The sequence below is a fragment of the Rhinoderma darwinii genome, chromosome 4, assembly GCF_050947455.1.
Source record: "Rhinoderma darwinii isolate aRhiDar2 chromosome 4, aRhiDar2.hap1, whole genome shotgun sequence".
NCBI lineage: Eukaryota > Metazoa > Chordata > Amphibia > Anura > Rhinodermatidae > Rhinoderma > Rhinoderma darwinii.
The window spans coordinates 8,604,569-8,624,814 of NC_134690.1; the positions used below are offsets into that span (position 1 = coordinate 8,604,569).

Sequence of the window (20,246 nt, forward strand, 5' to 3'; positions counted from 1 at the left end):
TATAGTCGGGTGCGTCTTATAGTCCGGTGCGTCTTATAGTCCGAAAAATACGGTATACACAGAGATACAAGACCTATGGAAGTCTTATAAATGCGGAATACACATGGAACATCGCACCCCCCAACTGTACTTTATATGGTATTATGTAATCATAAGAAAAAAATACCTTAAAAAAAGTCTCTACCCTGACCCTCAATTATTCGGTGAATTCACATTCACCTTTATAAGAAAACATTGAGTCAAAGGGAAAGAGGGAATTCCGATCTATCCCACACTGACTCCAATATTGATCCTTTATCAAGTAAAGTGACCGTGGTGCCACCTAGAGGATGTAGTAGGGTGAAGCGTTGATAGTTTCTTGGACATTAGACACATGGTGGGTCACAGGGTTGCCAAACAGAATTTTTTTTTTTTTCCATTTTCAGGACAATTTACCAAAAAATCAGCATTTTTAATGGAAAAATTGGAAGACGTAATGAATGATAAAATGTATACGTAATAGAGGTCTGTAGCTGAGAATAGTGATCGGTCCACATTACCATCATGTAATGTGACCTCTAAAATGATGATAAAGTAAATCTTAATAATCTGTACAAGCCCCTCCAACCTCAAACATTCCGGGACGCATTGATTTTTCTTTTACGGACACAGGAATTTATCGACAATTGGCAATCCTGGTCCGAAATGGCACCTGCACGATGATCTGATGTAGGTCACCAGATGGGGGGGGTCAGTACATTACACTTCTACATTTTCCTATTCATGGTAATATCAGATTAGAAGCCTCCAATGAAAACAGTTCCGGTCCCTTTCCCACCATGTTTTTTTTTTGGTACTTTTTGGAAAAATGTTCAATTTTTTTTTTAGAAACGAGTGTGTCAGGACCAGGCCATGGATGTACAAATAATATCAGTAGACCCCTATCATGTGATATAAGTATATAAAGAGAATTGTATGAGTCCTATACACTACTTCCACTCACCCCCCCCACTATTCCTGCCCGTCCAGAAATTATTTATCTTAAAGCGAATTACTAGAAGGCCTCATGGACATGGCAATGCCCCACGCACAGAGCCTGTCCTGTTGCCTAAATAGTCCCAAATAACTGAGCCACAAGCACTCTGTGTGCCGCCATCTAGTGAGATATTTCCATAGTATGGCATCTAATGGGGTATTCCACTATTTCTTTCTTCCTCCATATGAAATCAGAGGCACAGCATGGGTTCATATTAATTTATGGTAGTCATATTATATGTTCATACACTACAGATCCATAATATGACTGCGTGCGCGGGCCCTTAAACTGAGTAACATTCAGATATATATTGTCCATTGTATTTCCTTAGTTTACATGACTATACTGGGTCCAATGAGTGTCAGGGAATGTATAGAAATAGTGGAAACCTCAATAGGAGAATGAGATAGAGGGAGATAGCGGAAGGACAGTACCATCATAGATGACCTCAGGCTCCGAGAAGTTTCTTCACCAAGTATCCAGGCATAGAGTATAGGAATAGTCCCACCATGAGAAGGAGTAGGATGAGGATGAGTATTTTCAGAATCAGCCAGCGGTAAGTATGCCAAATGAAGTAGCGGATAGACTTCAAGGGGTTGAGAAACCAAATAAAGCTGGTATCTGGCCGGCTGGTGCAGAGGAGATGGGGGTGAGAAGAAAAATCAGGAAGAGGGGGGGGGGGGCAGAGAAAAATAAAGGGAGGAAAATGAGAAAGTCAATGAGAGATATAATGGGTTAGGGGTGAGAGTCAGATTCATGCATGGAGTCTAGAAATTAATCTACGATAAACTCAACATTTACCGTAGTGGTGAAGAAGTAGTTATAGACACCAAGATACGACAAACTAAGGGGGTTCACTGAAAAGAGCGCAAAATCGTAAAAAATTTGACATTTTTTTGCCCTTATTAAAGGGGTTGTGCCATCAATAGAATCGGCAATATATAAACTCAATATACATTTTAGAGCAACTTCGTAATGTATCATTATTAAAAAAAAAAATGTTTCCTCGCAGAAATATGCCAATTATCTGCTTGTAATAGCGCCCCCTGGTGTTCACGTTAGGTCTCTGCACGTCATTCTAGTAAATCTGGTTAGACAGGCAGCTTCTGCTCTTATAGGTGACACAAGAAAGCCGATCACGGGCAGTAAGAGACTATATATACAGACTGCAAGCAGTGAGGAATAAGCCATTAGATAAACACTTCACTGCTTGTGCTGAACCATAGCCCTTATCTCTGTCCCTGATATGGAGGAGAGCAGCACGGACTGGTGAGGAGGTTATCTAATGACTTTAACCCTTACTGCTTGAAGTCTGTGCACTCTGAGATGTAGAAGTAAGGCATATGTCTATCCGTAAAGCTTTGGCTGTTTCCTTAACTGTATTGTACTGTTCATGCACATCTGACATTCTCTAGAATGACGTGCAGAGACCTATCTCTACATTTGAACACCAGGGGGTGCTATTACAAGCAGATAATTACCATATTTCTGCGAGGAAACTTTGTTTTTTAATAATAATACTTTACAAAGTTACTCTAAAATGTATATTGAGTTTTTATATATTGCCATTTCCATTGATGGCACAACCCCTTTAACGTAAAATGCCTGAAGCGAATTGTAAGTTACATATACACAGTGCGGGGTATCTTATTGAAGACCCAACTGAAGGAAGCCACAATATTAAGTGCAAAGACAATAACGTGCTAAACCCTCAATGGATCGATCTCTAAAAAAAAAATACAAACCGTATTAGGGCTCCCACTATATTATCTAGCCGTCTATCCCTCTATTGAACTGTCTCTAACAGACTGCTACAGTCTCATCACACCTATGAATAGTCAGGGAGTACTTAACACTCACGACGACAGTATGTTGGGTGGTTTAACCAGTGGTATCGTCTTCATGGAGCACGCCACTCCATCTACCCCAGTATGTGGCCAATCACCACCCAGATTCATGAAATTTAAGGGCAAATCGGCCCTTCAAAGGGGAAGAGGAGACCGATCCATATACTATATTTAAGTGACCTATGAAAATATAATACATGAGCATGGACTTATAATAGGGGCCTGGAAGATGATAACATACATTATACATCCAGTCAGCCGGTCCATGACCCTGGTTTCTCCATTCAGTTGGAATTTCCATATGATGCCCAGCGCTCTGTATATTTCTCACTACCATTATACTTTTTGGGGTAATTGTGCTCTTTTCGGCGAGAGACTGGTTTAGCACATGCAGGAATAACCGTTAGTTGGTTCTCATTGTTTGCGTTGATCTACATGGACGAGTCTCAGACACTATAAAGGGAGCGATAACAACTGGCGGGAGACATTGTGAAGAATTTAGATTAAAAAAAATATAATACTTGGTTTACAAAAATTCCAATTTGAACTTTGGTGTCACCAAGTAATCCAACGCTTGCCCCAAAAATTCCCTCTGCGAATATTGTGATCAAATCGAAACATTTCTATAGAGAACATACCAAACCTTATTAGCTGTACAGTATACGATGTCTCATTGTGGTTTCGTGGTCGTTGGTAGGTCTACAAAGATCTCATACATACTATAATGGATGATGTTGATGGATGAACGTGGGGTGGGGGCTGAATGTCTGCACGATCATGTAATATGGAGTGAGGGCGTCTGATTATGGAGCAATCCTTCATACTCTGGCAGGGAAACTGATCCTAATGCATCCAGATCTTATTCAGTGGATGGATATTGGGTGATATCCCGGAGCCAGTCATGAAGCCCCCTCTAATCCCAATGGTACAATTATGACCTTGGCTAAATATACTTTAAGCTCCGAGAGAGGACATTTCTGTATATGCCAATGAAGATTGTGACATGTTACTTGTTACCTGAAAAGACAACCGTAGACATGGAGATAGCTTGGCAACCTGATGGCCCAAGTATCCGCCATATCATCCTACCTATTTATACTATCGGGCTATGCAATGTTACATTTCAGCTTAATGACTACAATATTAGGAGTGTATTGTTAAACTGGACTCCCAAGGAGCATCAAGGGTGTTAAAAAGTCAGGTAACGGCCCGCGGCTGGAGCATTTCCATGGGCCAATATCATGTTGGATCATATATCCGATGGTCTAAAAGCCACTCATTGAACACTTAGCAATGGGTGGAGTACTTGAGTTAGTGCCTCGCGGACCATTCGGGATGTCTTGGATTTGTGAGTATAATTTTATCACCAGCCTTCTCCACCACTGTAGATGTTTCTAGTATTTCGGTGTAGACCTTGATGGATTGACTGAGTGTCTGGACACGTCAGCACCTAAATGACTGAATGCCTGGCCTGCGTGATAGGTCAAGGACATGGATCTTTTTGGGCAGCTGGGTGAGTGCTGGGCTCTGGATAAGCCAATACTTGGCTCAGGATGTCTGAGTGCCTAGCCCTAGTTCTGGGTCGACATCTGGATGAGTTAGCGCCTCTGACTCTGCGTCTGAGTTATTAAACAGCTGGCTCTAGATGTCTGGAGAGCAAATGTCCGGCACTGGGTTTCCATTTGTTGGAGTGCCTGGACATATGGCATTATGATGGCACTACTGTTGGTGCATGTTGTAGAGCTCTGTTAATCACCCAAATTGTGGCCCTATTATTTCCTCTGTGTATGGCCCTATTATTTCCTATGTGTATGGCCCTATTATTTGTGCATTTTATGGTCCTATTATTTGTGCATTGTATGGTCCTATTATTTCCGCTGTGTATGGCCCTATTATTTGTGCATTGTATGGTCCTATTATTTCCGCTGTGTATGGCCCTATTATTTGTGCATTGTATGGTCCTATTATTTCCGCTGTGTATGGCCCTATTATTTGTGCATTGTATGGCCCTATTATTTGTGCATTGCATGGTCCTATTATTTGTGCATTTTATGGTCCTATTATTTGTGCATTGTATGGTCCTATTATTTGTGCATTGTATGGTCCTATTATTTGTGCATTGTATGGTCCTATTATTTGTGCATTGTATGGTCCTATTATTTGTGCATTGTATGGTCCTATTATTTCCGCTGTGTATGGTCCTATTATATTTGCACTGTGTGGCCCTGTTATTAGCGCACTATACAGATCTGTTCTATACGCACTGTAAGGCTCTATCATTTACGAACTGTATACCCCTGTTATTATTGTTTGGCTGTGATTTGGCTCCATTCTTGGAAAACTAGTGCACATAAAAATTGACACAACCAATCAGGTACCAGCTTTAATTTTTCCAATACAGGTAAACAAATGAAATCACTGATCTAACTATTGCTAGGAGCCTCCGCACTTGTTTTTATAAATGAGGTCTTACTTAGGGGCCCTATGGCACCGTTATTTCCATGCTTTATAGCCCTGTTGCCCTGGCACTGCACAGTAGTATTATTTGTGCCCTGTATATGTGGGCACGCTTTTTGTTTAGCACTTTAATTTGGTTGTCCGGTCCCTCTGTTCAGAGGGGATTGTAGTTGGGGTAAAATAGCAAATGGCCACTGTATAGGAATATTGTTCCGGTATTTTAGAGGTGTAGCCTATTCATTATGGGGGTGTGGCTATGGTGAAGCTAAAGCGGGTGCGCTGCAAGTACCAATATTTTCAGTGTTCCTCAACATTTTTCTGAAATAATCTCTCTATGTTTTTTACTTTTATGATCACTGATTTTTCCTTCCTTTGAGCCAGTTTATGGTTGAATATCTACATCACAGCATAATCTACATCACCCGCTATAAACACGTGCGTCTCCATGTACTAACCTTACGATAACTTTACTTACTTTGGTTTTTCAAGAGGATCCGGTTCATTACGTCCAAGTCCAGCAGGTGTTTTCTCAGCTTCTTCAGCTGTCAGGAGGTGAAGTTCAGCTTCTACTTTACCCTACAAAAAAAAATTTGAAAAAATGTACTTGACCAGATGCCTTTCCATCCACCAACCTATGGTTCAACTTTCACGTGACATCCAAAAATTCCAAAATATCTAAAAAAAAAAAATTCTAATGAAATTTGTGGTCTAAACTAATTTCCATCTTACAGTGAGCTCCATTTCATCGTTTTCGTTCCGAGCAACGAACGGCCACCATCCTTTCACCCTTTTCTGTTTGAAGATTGAGACCATTGGCAAGTCAACTTCTGGGGCCACCATGTCTATGGAGCACTGCTTTGCTGTCTTCGCTCCTCGAGGGAAACGGTTCAAGTCTAGCTCAATTGCACCTGTTGGGGAAATATATTAAGGGTTCACCAACTTTTATTTTACGATTACAACCTTTTTATTTTCTGCTCTCACCGTTGACCTACCGAGGAAGTCATCAGCAGAGAAGTGGTCGGCGTCCCAGACCTGAAGAGTGAGACGTGCCGGGATCTTGTATTCTGTCTCATCCCAAGAGAACATAGATTCTTTCTTGGAGATGACAATCTTCTCTTCGGCCATCAAATAGTCAAATGGAAAGAGAAACCTCCAGTTGAAATTTCCCTCACCAGTAAGGGAATGGTAATGGACATCTGTGTCTTGTTTATCTTCTTGCTGACCTTTCAGCCACCTGAATATCCCACCCAAAGTCAACGGAAGAAAAAGGTTAAATTCTTGATTTTTTTAGTATTTTATTTTGTTAATTTTTTAATGGAAAAACTAAATTTCCTCCCGTTATTAAAAATATCTCAATATTTTGAACTAGTGATTTACAGAATTATTTGGCAGATTACGTATATTGTATTTTAAATGGTTCGAAGAATAAATATTTAAAAGATTAATTTTAAAGGCTAAATCAAATATGTATTTATCATTTAAAACAAAAAAAAGATTGAAAAAATAGTTTTACAAAAAATATTTTTTTTTTATTCAGTCTATTTTACTTATTGAGTCTATTATTTCAGGTGGTTATTTAGCATTTCTCAAGATTTATGACATACAGTATATCCAATGAAAAAAATGGATACCCAATAAGGGGTCTATGAAATAAAATTTCGTTTTACAAAAATGTACAAATTATGGACTATTGAGCCCCATGAAATGAGCTACAAAACCCTCTAGAGCTAGAGCTCCCATAAAACAATGTACTTACAGGCTCATCTCTTCCAATAAGCCTAAGGTCTCATTGGTGGCCCACGGGGTCCCTATGGGTTTTGTACTAGGAGTGTAGTCACTCCATCTGCTGCAGTATGGTGTATCCATATGGCGCCATCTTATGGAGATATTATCCCCAAAAAGCAGTGATTTCTTAGGGCTCATGCGGCCGTAATATGGCTCCGTTTTGAAAGGATCCGTAATAGGGCTGTCATAGGGATCCATAAGGTCTATTCTGTACCCCTGTATGTCTCCAATTTCTTGAAGTTTTTTTCTGTTGGATTCACATTGAGTCCAGCGGAGCCTGTATGGCAGTACAAAGCAATCGTACGACCTCTGTGCACTGCCGAACATGCTCTGTGCACTGCCGTACATGCTCCGTGCACTGCCGTACATGCTCCGCGCACTGACGTACATGCTCCGCGCACTGCCGTACATGCTCCGCGCACTGCCGTACATGCTCTGTGCACTGCCGTACATGCTCCGCGCACTGCCGTACATGCTCCGCGCACTGCCGTACATGCTCCGCGCACTGCCGTACATGCTCCGCGCACTGCCGTACATGCTCTGTGCACTGCCGTACATGCTCCGCGCACTGCCGTACATGCTCCGCGCACTGCCGTACATGCTCCGCGCACTGCCGTACATGCAGTTGAACATTATATTTTTTCTCACTTGCATTTAAAATTGAATACAAAATATTGTTTTTAAGTTTTGGGTTTTTGTTTTTTACTTTTTTTCGTTTTCAATGGAAAATGACATTTGATTTTTTGATTTTCTTTTTCCATTTTTAATCTTATGCTGTTTTACATCTTCTTAAAATAAACCAGAATTATTAATATACTGTATTATTATATAGAATTTTTTTTTATTATTCTTCTTACTAATCTATTTTTTTTTGTCTTCTGAAAATTGGTTTCAAAACAACTCTCGGTCAAGTTTGGGTACAATTTTTTATTTAATTTATTAATTGTGACATGAAACCAAAAAAGAAAAAAAATTTCAGTAATTAGATTAAATTATAAAAGCCAGGATTAAAAAAATAAATCAATAATGTACTAAGAGTAAATAATATTAATAATTATATCATTAAAATAATCATTATTCCATGGGATTTACTATATTATAATTATTATTTATTTTTATAATACTATTATTTTTTTTGTCCCATATAATTCTTTTTTACTTAATTTATATTTTGGAAAATAACAAAACAATTGAATGTTTAATTTTTTTTCTTATAAATAAATTCTATGATTTCTGATAATTTAGCAGAATGAACCAAACTTTTACAAACACATAAATAATACACCGTAATATACAACATATAAATAACCATTCCTTCCATGGAAAAACACACATGCGGATTCACGCTTCCAAAACGCACACCGGCAATAAAAACCCACATGCCCCGCAGAGAAAGGGAACGGACAGCCACACCGAGAAATGGAAAGAACACATAAGCCATTAGAGCCGATTTACTGATATTGTTCCCGTGTACGCCATTAGCACCATACTACATCCACCAATCGGAAGTGAGCGTTCTTGGGAATAGTCCAGGTGACAAACACCTGGTTGGCTGCCACGGTTCAGCGCAAATTTTGCATCACATTCAGTAAATGAGCTTTAGTATAAGAGGAGAATGTATGAACCCGGGAAGGAAAATGAGAGTCCGCATGCCATGCAAATGCTCAAGTGATTGCGTCCTCTTTACCCTTTAAATGACCGTTCTTCGAAGTTAACCCCGTTGTTACTGAAGGGACTGATCATTGTCTATTGACATCTCGTTCAGAAACAAAGAGGTTATGAAGACACTTACCTGGTTTCAAGAAACACAATGTAAAAAAATAATGTCATGGCGGGTAACACAGCCCTTTTTAATGATTAGTTTTTTTTTAAATTGGTGCAAACACATGAAACACACTGTGTGCAGTCACGCCTGCTCCTCAGAACATCTCTAGCTGGTGGGATTGTGTGGTGGTCCCCGGGCAGGAAAGACCTCTCCAGTCCTGAGGGTAGATATTATATTGAAGAGCAAATACAGTTAAAAGGTCCATCGGTAAAAGTAGCGTGGGAAGTTACAAATGTACTTTTATTTTTTATTTAATTTAAATTTTTTTATTTTTTTCCAATTTTTTTCCCAATTTTTTTCCCAATTTTTTTCCAATTTTTTTCCAATTTTTTTATTTGAACATGCTGTCCGATCTGCTGTTAGCATGTTATAGAGCTGGGGGAGCTGAGCAGACACATATATATCGTTTTGTGAGAAAAGACTCAGCATGACTTATATTTTATTGATTTAAATCCCTGCCCATACTGGGTTTAGGAGTCCAGTGGGCGTGTCCTACTCAGTGGATAACAATCACGGAGTAGGACCACCCACTGGACTCCTAATCCCAGAACGATCAGGGATTAAGGTCAATAAAATATGTCATACTGAGTCTTTTTTTCCACGGGGCTGTATATCAATCTGCTCAGCTCCCCCAGCTCTATAACAGGTCAGACAGCATGTTCAACGTGACAGGTTCCCTTTCATTTTTCTACCTTTATTTAATTTTAAATTTTTATTTTCATCTAATTTTACTACATTTTGTATTGAATTTAATATTTACATGTTTTTATTTAAATTTTTTTATTTAAATTGTTTTACTTTTATTTGTACTAACTTTTTTGGAATTATCTGATAGCATTATACATTTATATTTATAGTTTTGGACATCCAACTTTTCCTTTCCACTAGAATTTATTTTTTTTTAAATTGTTTTAGCTTACAAATATATTCAGAGCTTCTGACAATTGACTCAAAAAATTGACAATTAACTTAAATTTATTGACTGTAAAATGTATAATAATTTGGGGCACATTTGGGTACATTCTTGTGGAATTGTTGGTATTGGATTGATGGCTCGATTTAAATATATTCATCCTTCTTCAAGTAATAATTAATTCTATGCTTAATTTCACAGCGTATTAAAAAAAAAATGATTGTGGGACAAGGAAATGATTTTATATTTTATGCTTTAAACTGAAAAATATTATTGAGCTTGAAAAAAAGTGAGTTATTTTTTTTAATCTAGCACACAAGTTGAAAAATATAAAATAAAATCAGTATCTAAAAAAATGTAAATAATATTAAAATATTAAATATTTTAATATAGCACTCAAGTGGGAAAACCGTAAATCAAAAAAATATTATCGAAATAATATTAATATTAAAATATTCTATTAATTTAATATTAAAACATTTAAAACAAAACTTTTAAAAAAATCACTGACTAAAGTTTTTGCTAAAGATTTAATAAATAAAGATTAAAAATTTTTTTTTCATTTAAGCAATTACATAAAATATAAATAATAATATTGATTATTAATAAATATAAAAATTTGCTCTTCTGTTTTAGAATATTGGGCAAAATCATAAGACCGAAGAAACAATTGATCAATTTATTGTTAATGGCAAAATGGGAAAAAAAAAAAAAATGGTTGAGACCGGAACCAATTTGTGGCCCTCCAAAACTGAAGAGTAATTTCATGTGATTCAAATAACCCAACAGAACCACCACATTGCAACCCGAAGACGAGCTAGAGATGGGAGCGGGCCAGCAAGGAGTGCAGCCTACCAGTGCCGTTCAGTGCAGTGAGACAAGCAGCAATGAGTGACAGGGGATATGCACATTCTGATCGCCCAGGGAGAAGGGTAAGGCGGGTTAGAAGGGGAAGGGATGGGCCGTGGGTGTGAGAAGGGACGGGCCGTGCATCATTACCCCTTAACATAGATGTCAGACATCTTCTCTCCTGTCATGAAAGCATCATCTTCTAAAATCACTTCATCAGTGTTCCAAATTATAACACGTAGCTCAAAACTAGTTGACAACATCACGACGATAAACACCAAGAAGAGAGACAAAAAAAAAACCAAACAAAAGAAAAAAGCAAAAAAAAAAAAAATCAAAAGTTTTGTTATTCAAGCACAACACAAAAGCGTAAAACCGGCAACATCGGCGGCATCGGAACCAGTGTGTGCGCCACAAGTGTACACAAGAAGCCCACACATAACACAAAGGCAGATTTTTTGTTTTTTTCACTGGTACCTACCCCCTGACAAAAATGTCACTAGACTTTTCTCCTGTGAAGTAATCATCATCTTCCAGTATTACCTCATCAGTATTCCATATTATCACTCTAAGCTCGTATCTGGTAAGGAGATAGTGAGATTAGTGAGACGTGGTGCCACGGCAGGACGATGGGTGCGATTGGGATATCGGAGGTGTTGGCGCTAGTCATCTCCAGGTAACGTCACACCTTGGCCTACCCAACGTAAAAGGGTTGCGCCTTGATAGACTTCGCCACATGGAGCTTGGATGGGACTTCTAGATATATTTACCAGGGTTTTTAAAGGGGTTTTCCAGCCCTGAAAATTTTTTCCAAATTTTTTTTATTTTTCTTAAAATAACAGAATTTTTTATTTTTTTACTTGCCGTTCAAATTCCCTAGCCCCTTCTGGTTTACCCTGCACGGGGCCACTGCAGCCAACACTGGCCCCAAAGGTCATATGTCAACCTTACTGGTGTGAACACTGCAGCCGGTGATAACCGCCATGGTTACATGTCGGGACACCAAGGCCAGCGGAGGTCCCAGGAACAATCAACGTTTTTTTCTTTTTTACAGGGTTGGAATACCCTTTTAACCAGGCACACTAGTTCTCTACTTCATGCAAAAATAATGAAAAAAATGAATGGTCTCCAAAAAGAAACTGGTCACAAGGTCGACTGGGAAGGGCCAATATCAATAAATGTATTCAAACTATGGAAGTTTTGGAAATTTGCTATAATATGAAAACAATAATCCTAATAATAAACTCCTATTTTCTAGTACAGAAAGGTTTCCGTCTAGATTAGAGGCTGAATTATTTTTTTTTCAAAAAGTTGCAGCTATAAAATAATAACCAAAATAATAATAATAATAATAAAATTTGTAGTGAAAAATCTTTTTCTATGTTGACAGGAGTTAATTATTATACCAGAATATTACTTCAAGTCGAGGTCAGAGTGATATGAAAATGGATCCACTTTATCAATTTTTGTTTTTGTAATCATGATGCTTCACTGTTCGTAGATAGTATGTGGTGGTCCCGACCAAGATTGGATCGGTTACTAGAGATAGTCTTATAATTTTTTTGTACTATTACCGGCAATGTGGATATAATTGTCACGTTATCAGTACATACAAGTAACACGCAAGAAATAAATACAAAGAATAAAAACTTTATATCATTTTCAGGGCTACAAATAAAACTTACCTGATACGGAATTAATGACATTTAAAGGGGTTGTCCAGTTTAGAAAACACATTGTCATACACCCTATTAGTGAGTTCTGAGTTAATAGTTGGTCAGAGTGGAGAGCGGTTACATAGAGAGTCTCTCTCTCTGTCCTGTATTACACAGATAACACATTGATATGAATATACATTGTGTAATACTTAATTTCTCCTGTGGCGGCACTGCAGGGAAACTGAACACTTACTGTCAGGTTTCCCCACAGATTACAGCTGATCGCTGGGGGTCGCAGGGCAACAATTTGTGATCTGCTTTTTCTCAAGGGAACTTTCTAAGAAGTAGGGATTGTCCAAAGAGGAGAACCCCTTTAATAATCCAACAGTTACATAGGAGATAAGAAACGGCAAATGTTATAATAGTTGAATATACACCCATATTGGTTAATATATGGATATACTAAGGGTCATCTCAAATTGAACCATAATCTGCTGAAGATGGTGGAAATCATTTTGTGGGTAAAACTATTTTTTGCATAAATATGGGCAATTACTACATCAGGAAACGGTTCCAAATGAATAGGAATCGGGTCCATTAATATTATTAGGCAGTGTCTGATAGCGGAGAGGTGCAGCTCAGACCATGGCCACCATCACAGCACGTCATGAATGGAACTAGAAATTTTGGAGAGCAATACGGACAGTGAAATATTGAAATAACATCTCTAAAGAGAAAAATTGCACCAGTGGGTTAATAATAGACTTAAAGGAATGTTCTGACCCTTTAAAATAGCGTTGAACTGGCAAAAATGTCAAAAACAATTCTTATATCTCCTATCTTTTAAATTAGGGGGTGACTTGAGAGCCAGTGATGACGCGTCAACCGGCGGCACATCACTGTGTCGGGCAGTCGTTGGCCACAGCATTGGCGTCACTACGGGTGCAACGTCACCTGTACAGAGAAGTATCACAAATTTCTTTTACATTTTCAGCTAGGTCAACATAATTTTTAGGTATCGGAAAACCCCTTTAAGGACAGAGGACAAAAGTTGTACAGAACATATGTCACCACTGAACATTAAATGACAAAACAATGAGCAAAATGCGCACAGAAAAGGACTTTTTTTTTTTGTGGACGACAAAATAAACTTTTGGAATCAATGCCAGGAGGCTGCTGCCAAGGCAAATAATATCATGGGATGCAACATAAGGGGCCTAGATACACATGATAAGTATATGTTTCTAACATCATATAAATCGGTAGTCAGACCGCCAATGGAATATTGTGTCCATTTTTGGGTGATTGTGTATAAGAAAGACGTAGCGTGTAACAAAAGGGAATAAGTGGATTTAGGGGCAACCTGATCACTATAATTAGATATATTAATATTAAAGGTCAGTACAGAGATACCCAAAGCTGTAACCATGGGGCAACCACCAAGTATAGAGGAACGAAGGTTTCACCATCAGAAAAGGCGGGGATTCTTTACTGTAAGAGCAGTGAGACCATGGAACCACAGGATGTTGTGATGGTTGATTCAATAAAGGAATTTAAGAGGGCCCAGGCACCTTCCTTTAGGATTATAATATTACAGGTTATATTTACTAGAATACTGGAGATTGATCCAGACTCCCACTAATCTCTAGAATGAAGGGACGGTGGCACTTCTCAGTGGGAGGGGGGGGGGGATGAAGGTCATGGACTTCCACCATTGATATATTCGGATGTGTCTCAATGACATGTCCGGTGATAGATGAAGGTTGCCACACTAACATAGAGATCCATGGCAATGTTCACCCAACTGTAACGGTTTACCGGACTCGTGCTGCACTATTTCCCTAAATGACCTGGTCCTACCGGGCGGCGGTGTGGTTCTGGCACTGTGACAGCATTGTCCTTTATGGAGGATCTGCAGCTATAATGTCTTGTGGTATTTGGACGGTGGTGTGCACGGGACTGATGAGGGCTGTTTTAGGTTTCGTCCCAGTAACGCTGAATTGAGCAGAGGATCTGGGAGTTATAGGTTCCAACATTTTAGCCGGGAAATGAAAACATGAAGACTTCCTTTTACCTTTTTGGCTTCCTCGGAGAAATATCGATGGCAGGACCCGGTGCAGGCATGTCCATCGGGAACATGTCCACCCACATTTCTAAACGACCCTGAGAAAAACAAACCCCAACAATCAGTGGATGGAGTCAAGTCCAATAGGAAAGGTCTCCTTATAAATGTCCCAATGAAGGGGACACCGGCTTTTTTGGGAAATAATTTTCTTATAATGATCGATTAGTGGGAGATGTGAATCTGCAAATAAATTTATTTTACCTACAATTAATTATCCTGACTACATACCAGAATTAACCCCTTCCCTCCGCAGCCGTTTTCCGGATTTTCACTTTTGTTTTTTCCTCCCCACCTTCCAAAAACCATAACTCTTTTATTTTTCCATCAATATTGCCATATGAGGGCTTGTTTTTTGCGGGAGGTGTTGTAGATTTTCACAGCACCATTTTTTGTGCCATATAATGTAGTGGGAAATGAGAAAAAAAAATATATGTGGGGTGGAATAGGAAAAAAAACAGCGATTCCTCAACATTTTGGGTGGTTTTGTTTTTACGGCGTTCACCGTACGGTAAAAACGGCATGTTAACATTATTCTGCGGGTCAATACGATTACAGTGATACCAAATTTCTATAGTTTTCTTTGTTTTATGACTTTTACAATGAAAAAACTCAAATTTTGAGAGCCGTGTGAGGGCTTATTTTATGCGGGGCGAGCTGCAGTTTATATTGGTACCATTTTGGGGTACGTGAGACTTTTTGATCACTTTTTATTTAATTTTTTGTGGGAGAAGAAGGGACCAAAAAACAGCAATTCTGATGTTTTTTATTTTTTACGGCGTTCACCGCGCGGACTAAATAATGATATATTGTAATAGATCAGACTTTTACGGACGCAGCGATACCAGTTATGTTAGCTTTTTATTTTTTTACATTGTGCTTGAGGCATACCTCCCAAGCGTCCCGGCGGGACAGTCCCGGTTTCTCAGCGCTGTCCCGCCGTCCCGGGCGGTCTGCAACATGTCCCGCTGGGCACTGCATCAAAACAGCTGATCGCTACTGACTGCAGCAGCGATCAGAAGAAGGCAGGAGTCTTGCGGTGGTGTTCTCACTGGGATCGATGTCGGCACGGGAGTGGACCAGTACAGTCACCTGACCTGTCATCTGACTTCACCGGTCAGGTGACTGGACTGGTTCACTCCCGGGCCGGCATTGACACCAGTGAGAATGCAGCTGCAAGACTCCTGCCTTGTCCGACGGTGAGTGACGTCAAAGCAGAGCGGAGAGTGGCAGCAGTAGGGTCGGCTACCTTTACCGCTCTCCGCTCTGGCGGCATTGTGGCACAAAGTATAAGGGGGTTGTGTTGCGCTACCTACTGGGGGACTGTGTGTGAAGCTATCTACAGGAGGGCTGTGTGTGGAGCTATCTACAGGGGGGCTGTGTGTGGAGCTATGTACAGGGGGGCTGTATCTGGAGCTATCTACAGGGGGGCTGTATCTGGAGCTATCTACAAGGGGCTGTATCTGGAGCTATCTACAGGGGGGCTGTGTCTGGTGCTATCTACAGGGGGAGCTGTGTCTGGCGCTATCTATAGGGGGGCTGTGTGTTTGGAGCGATCTACAGGGGGCTGTGTTTGGAGCGATCTACAGGGGGCTGTGTATGGAGCTATCTACAGGGGGGCTGTGTGTGGAGCTATCTACAGGGGGGCTGTGTGTGGAGATATCTACAGGGGGCGCTATGTACAGGGGGCTGTATCTGGAGCTATCTACAGGGGGGCTGTATCTGGAGCTATCTGCAGGGGGAGCTGTGTCTGGCACTATCTACAGGGGGGCTGTGTCTGGTGCTATCTACAGGGGAGCTATGTCTGGCGCTATCTACAGGGGGGCTGTGTGTGGCGCTATCTACAGGGGGACTGTGTGTGGAGCTATCTACAGGGGGACTGTGTGTGGAGCTATCTACAGGAGGGCTGTGTGTTTGGAGCGATCTACAGGGGGGCCGTTTTTGGAGCGATCTACAGGGGGCTGTGTGTGGAGCTATCTACAGGGGGGCTGTGTGTGGAGCTATCTACAGGGGGGCTGTGTGTGGAGCTATGTACAAGGGGGCTGTGTGTGGAGCTATCTACAGGGGGGCTGTGTGTGGAGCTATCTACAGGGGGGCTGTGTGTGGAGCTATCTACAGGGGGGCTGTGTGTGGCGCTATGTACAGGGGGCTGTATCTGGAGCTATCTACAGGGGGCTGTATCTGCAGCTATCTACAGGGGGCTGTATCTGGAGCTATCTACAGGGGAGCTGTGTCTGGCGCTATCTACAGGGGGAGCTGTGTCTGGCGCTATCTACAAGGGGGTTGTGTGTGAAGCTATCTACAGGGGGGCTGTGTGTGGAGCTATCTACAGGGGGGCTTAGTGTGGAGCTATCTACAGGGGGGCTTAGTGTGGAGCTATCTACAGGGGGGCTGTGTGTTTGGAGCGATCTACAGGGGGGCTGTGTTTGGAGCGATCTACAGGGGGCTGTGTGTGGAGCTATCTACAGGGGGGCTGTGTCTGGCGCTATCTACAGGGGGGCTGTGTGTGGCGCTATCTACAGGGGGGCTGTGTGTGGAGCTATCTACAGGGGGGCTGTGTGTGGAGCTATCTACAGGGGGGCTGTGTGTGGCGCTATGTATAAGGGGCTGTATCTGGAGCTATCTACAGGGGGCTGTATCTATCTACAGGGGGCTGTATCTGGAGCTATCTCCGTGGGGAGCTGTGTCTGGCGCTATCTACAGGGGGAGCTGTGTCTGGCGCTATCTACAGGGGGGGCTGTGTGTGGCGCTATCTACAGGGGGGCTGTGTGTGGCGCTATCTACAGGGGGATGTGTGTGGCGCTATCTACAGGGGGACTGTGTGTGGAGCTATGTACAGGGGGACTGCGTGTGGAGCTATCTACAGGCGGGCTGTGTGTTTGGAGCGATCTACAGGGGGGCTGTGTGTTTGGAGCGATCTACAGGGGGGCTGTGTTTGGAGCGATCTACAGGGGGCTGTGTGTGGAGCTGTCTACAGGGGTGCTGTGTGTGGAGCTATCTACAGGGGGGGCTGTGTGTGGAGCTATGTACAGGGGGGCTGTGTCTGGCGCTATCTACAGGGGGCTGTATCTGACACTATGTGCACGGGGGCTGTGTGTGGAGCTGTTTTATTTTTCCGCCAAGAAAGTGGTGTGAGGGTTTATATTTTGCGGGAGGAGTTGTAGTTTAAAGTACTATATAAAGCACTGAGAAACTAAAAAACAACTTCTTTGCGGGCTGAAATTGGGAAAAACTGTGATTCCTCCATTTCTTTTTGTGTTTTGTTTTTACGTCTTTCACCGTGTGGTAAAAACAACAACTTAACTTTATTCTGAAGCTCAATACGATTTCGATTTTTTTTACATTTTACTACTTTTGAAAACAAAAAACTTTTTGTTAAAAAAAAAATAGTTTTGTTTCACCGCATTCTGAGAGCCATAACTTTTTTATTTTCCTGTGCATCAAGTGGCGTGAGGGTGTATTTTTGGGGTGACGAGCAGTAGTTTTTATTGGTACCAACTGCTGGTACATACGACTTTTTGATCACTTTTTATTACCTTTTTTTTGGGAGCTAAGGTGACCAAAAAACAGCAATTTGGTTTCAATTTTTTACAGCGTTCACCGCGTTAAATAACACTGTACTGTTATAGTTTAGACTTTTACGGACACAGCCATACCAATTTTGTTTACTTCTTTATTTGTTACATTACTTTAGAGGAAAATTTTTTTTTTCACTACTTAAAACTTAATTTCACTTTTTTTTTTACACATTTCATTAGTCCCCCTAGGGGACTTAAACCAGCTATCGTTACTAATGTATTGCAGTATATTGTCATTTTTACTGGCTTAGCAGAGGCAGAGTGAAGGCAGTCCTGGGGACCTTCATGAGGCTGCTGGGCTGCCATGACAACCATTGCTACCCCCAAATCTCGTTGCGGGGGGGGGGCATGAGCTGTCACCTCTTAATAATGCCTCAGATGCTGCGGTCGTGATTGACTCCAGCATTTGAGGGGTTAAACGGCCGGGAACAGCGCAATCGCTTTTCTCGGCCGTTAGTCCCGGGTGTCGGCTGTAAAACACAGCCGACACCCTCAGCGTATGGAGTGTGCTCAGTGCTCAGCGCGCTCCATACTTCTCCCCCTGAACCAGGACGTACCGGTGTATTCTGGTGCGTGAAGGGGTTAAAGTGACCTATTACTTCAGAGATCCCCCTCGATTGTTACAATGAAGGGGTGGCAGCTCGGGCTGAGCGGTGTGCCCCTTTGGCTTTTCCTAAGGTGATCTTCTGCTGCCACGGCTTTCTGGAGAGAGACTGAAGAAGCTGACAGTAGCCAAAGGGGCACATCACTTGGCCAACTACTTCAGCCCATTTGTTGTAGCAATTGTTGGGGTTTCAACGCCCAAATCCCCATGGTATATAAACTTGTGACGGGTTATGAGGTCATGGCTAGGCTTTCCTTCCCTTGTCGTGGCCAGCCCTGTATCTTAATCCGCTGGCCACCACAGAGTGGTTTGTTGGTGCCCCCAGGCCTTGGCACCCAGGGCACATATCCCACAATCGCCCCTAGCTCTGTTGAAACTGTAAGCGAAAATAGATATATATTTTTTTATATTACTACATAATATACAGGCCTTGCATTCACTGTTACAGTATAGTTTCTACATAGTAGCAGCTCATAGCTGTTAATCTTACCGCACTGGCAAATATGTCAGACCCACATTGTGTTATCTCCTATTAAACAGGAGTCCGATTCCAAATTTGCAGCCATATAACGAGTAGGCCACGCACGGGGTGGGGGTGGGGGTAAGCCCAGTTACTATTGGTCTCCTTAATGGGAGTCATGAGCGTAACATTCAAAAGTGGAGGTTTCCTTGAAATAAATATTTCCAGTTACACAGATCTTCCCCATACAAAGAGTTGGAGCTTGAAGGACATGAATAGTCTTTGAACCTGCTCACCATGATGTAGGGCATCTCATAAACAATGTATAGGACTGGGGTCCTGTTTGGACCCAACACACTGACTATAGGGCATATTGTTTCCAGGAAACAGTTCATTTTACCTGCTCAATTCCTGGTTTGTCAGGATTTAGGAGTGGCCGAGTCTCTACGTGCTCTGGAATCAATCTACACCCAGCCCGCGGGATCTCCTCCCAGTGATGAAGAACTGAGAGGGCTAGATGTTCATCCGTCTGTTTCTTCTGACCTGAGGTTGTAACAGCAAAACAATCAAATAAAAAGTTGTAACCATTCACGAATATCTAAAACAATGAATATTTCAAGATGATAGACTCACCGTTTTCATCTTCAATTTCTACGGGGCCGGTAAAGACTCGATTCATGACTTTGACTCGTCCTCCGGGACCAAAATGTGGACCATCAATCTTCCCTTCTTTGCAGAGTTTGGACAGGATTTGTGTTGGCTTCATGGGATCTCTCCACATATTATACCCATGTCTGTGAAATGGACAAGAGAGTAGCAGATGAATTAAAAAACTTTTAATTACTCAACGCCGAAGAAGTCATACGTAGGGTCTGCCGAATTGGATCAATAATTGAAAACAGGGGGTCTAGTAAAAATAACACCAAAGGCATGAAAGATCCAGGGGAGATCTTCATATGCAATGATACATCTGTGCAACCAATGATCAATATTGTCCAGGCTGAGGCTCTTTATGAATGTGAAGGTCGGCCAAAAAGAAACAGTACCGATACCGTTGAGAAACTATGGACTGGAAGACCAAATCAGGTCTGACCTTCCATGTCCAACATGACGAGAGATATACTGAACATATA

The 20,246-nt window shown here is 41.3% G+C and overlaps 1 protein-coding gene across 10 annotated transcripts in view; it reads right to left on the bottom strand.

Moving 5' to 3' along the window:
• OTOF (otoferlin) overlaps window positions 1-20,246 on the bottom strand; it is an 81,982-nt gene that overhangs the window by 3,016 nt on the left and 58,720 nt on the right. For 4 of the 10 annotated variants that reach the window (XM_075860808.1, XM_075860807.1, XM_075860804.1 and 1 more), the window contains exons 34-41: window positions 19,747-19,907; window positions 19,514-19,656; window positions 14,424-14,512; window positions 11,173-11,271; window positions 6,312-6,553; window positions 6,049-6,227; window positions 5,795-5,895; window positions 1,450-1,644 (exon numbers count right to left, since the gene is read on the bottom strand). In XM_075860808.1, the coding sequence (XP_075716923.1) occupies window positions 1,464-1,644; window positions 5,795-5,895; window positions 6,049-6,227; window positions 6,312-6,553; window positions 11,173-11,271; window positions 14,424-14,512; window positions 19,514-19,656; window positions 19,747-19,907 (1,195 nt within the window). In that variant the 3' untranslated portion in view covers window positions 1,450-1,463. Of the gene's footprint in view, window positions 1-1,449; window positions 1,645-5,794; window positions 5,896-6,048; window positions 6,228-6,311; window positions 6,554-10,841; window positions 10,941-11,172; window positions 11,272-14,423; window positions 14,513-19,513; window positions 19,657-19,746; window positions 19,908-20,246 lie in introns of all 10 variants that reach the window. The other 6 variants (XM_075860805.1, XM_075860801.1, XM_075860809.1 and 3 more) reach the window with 4 other exon arrangements.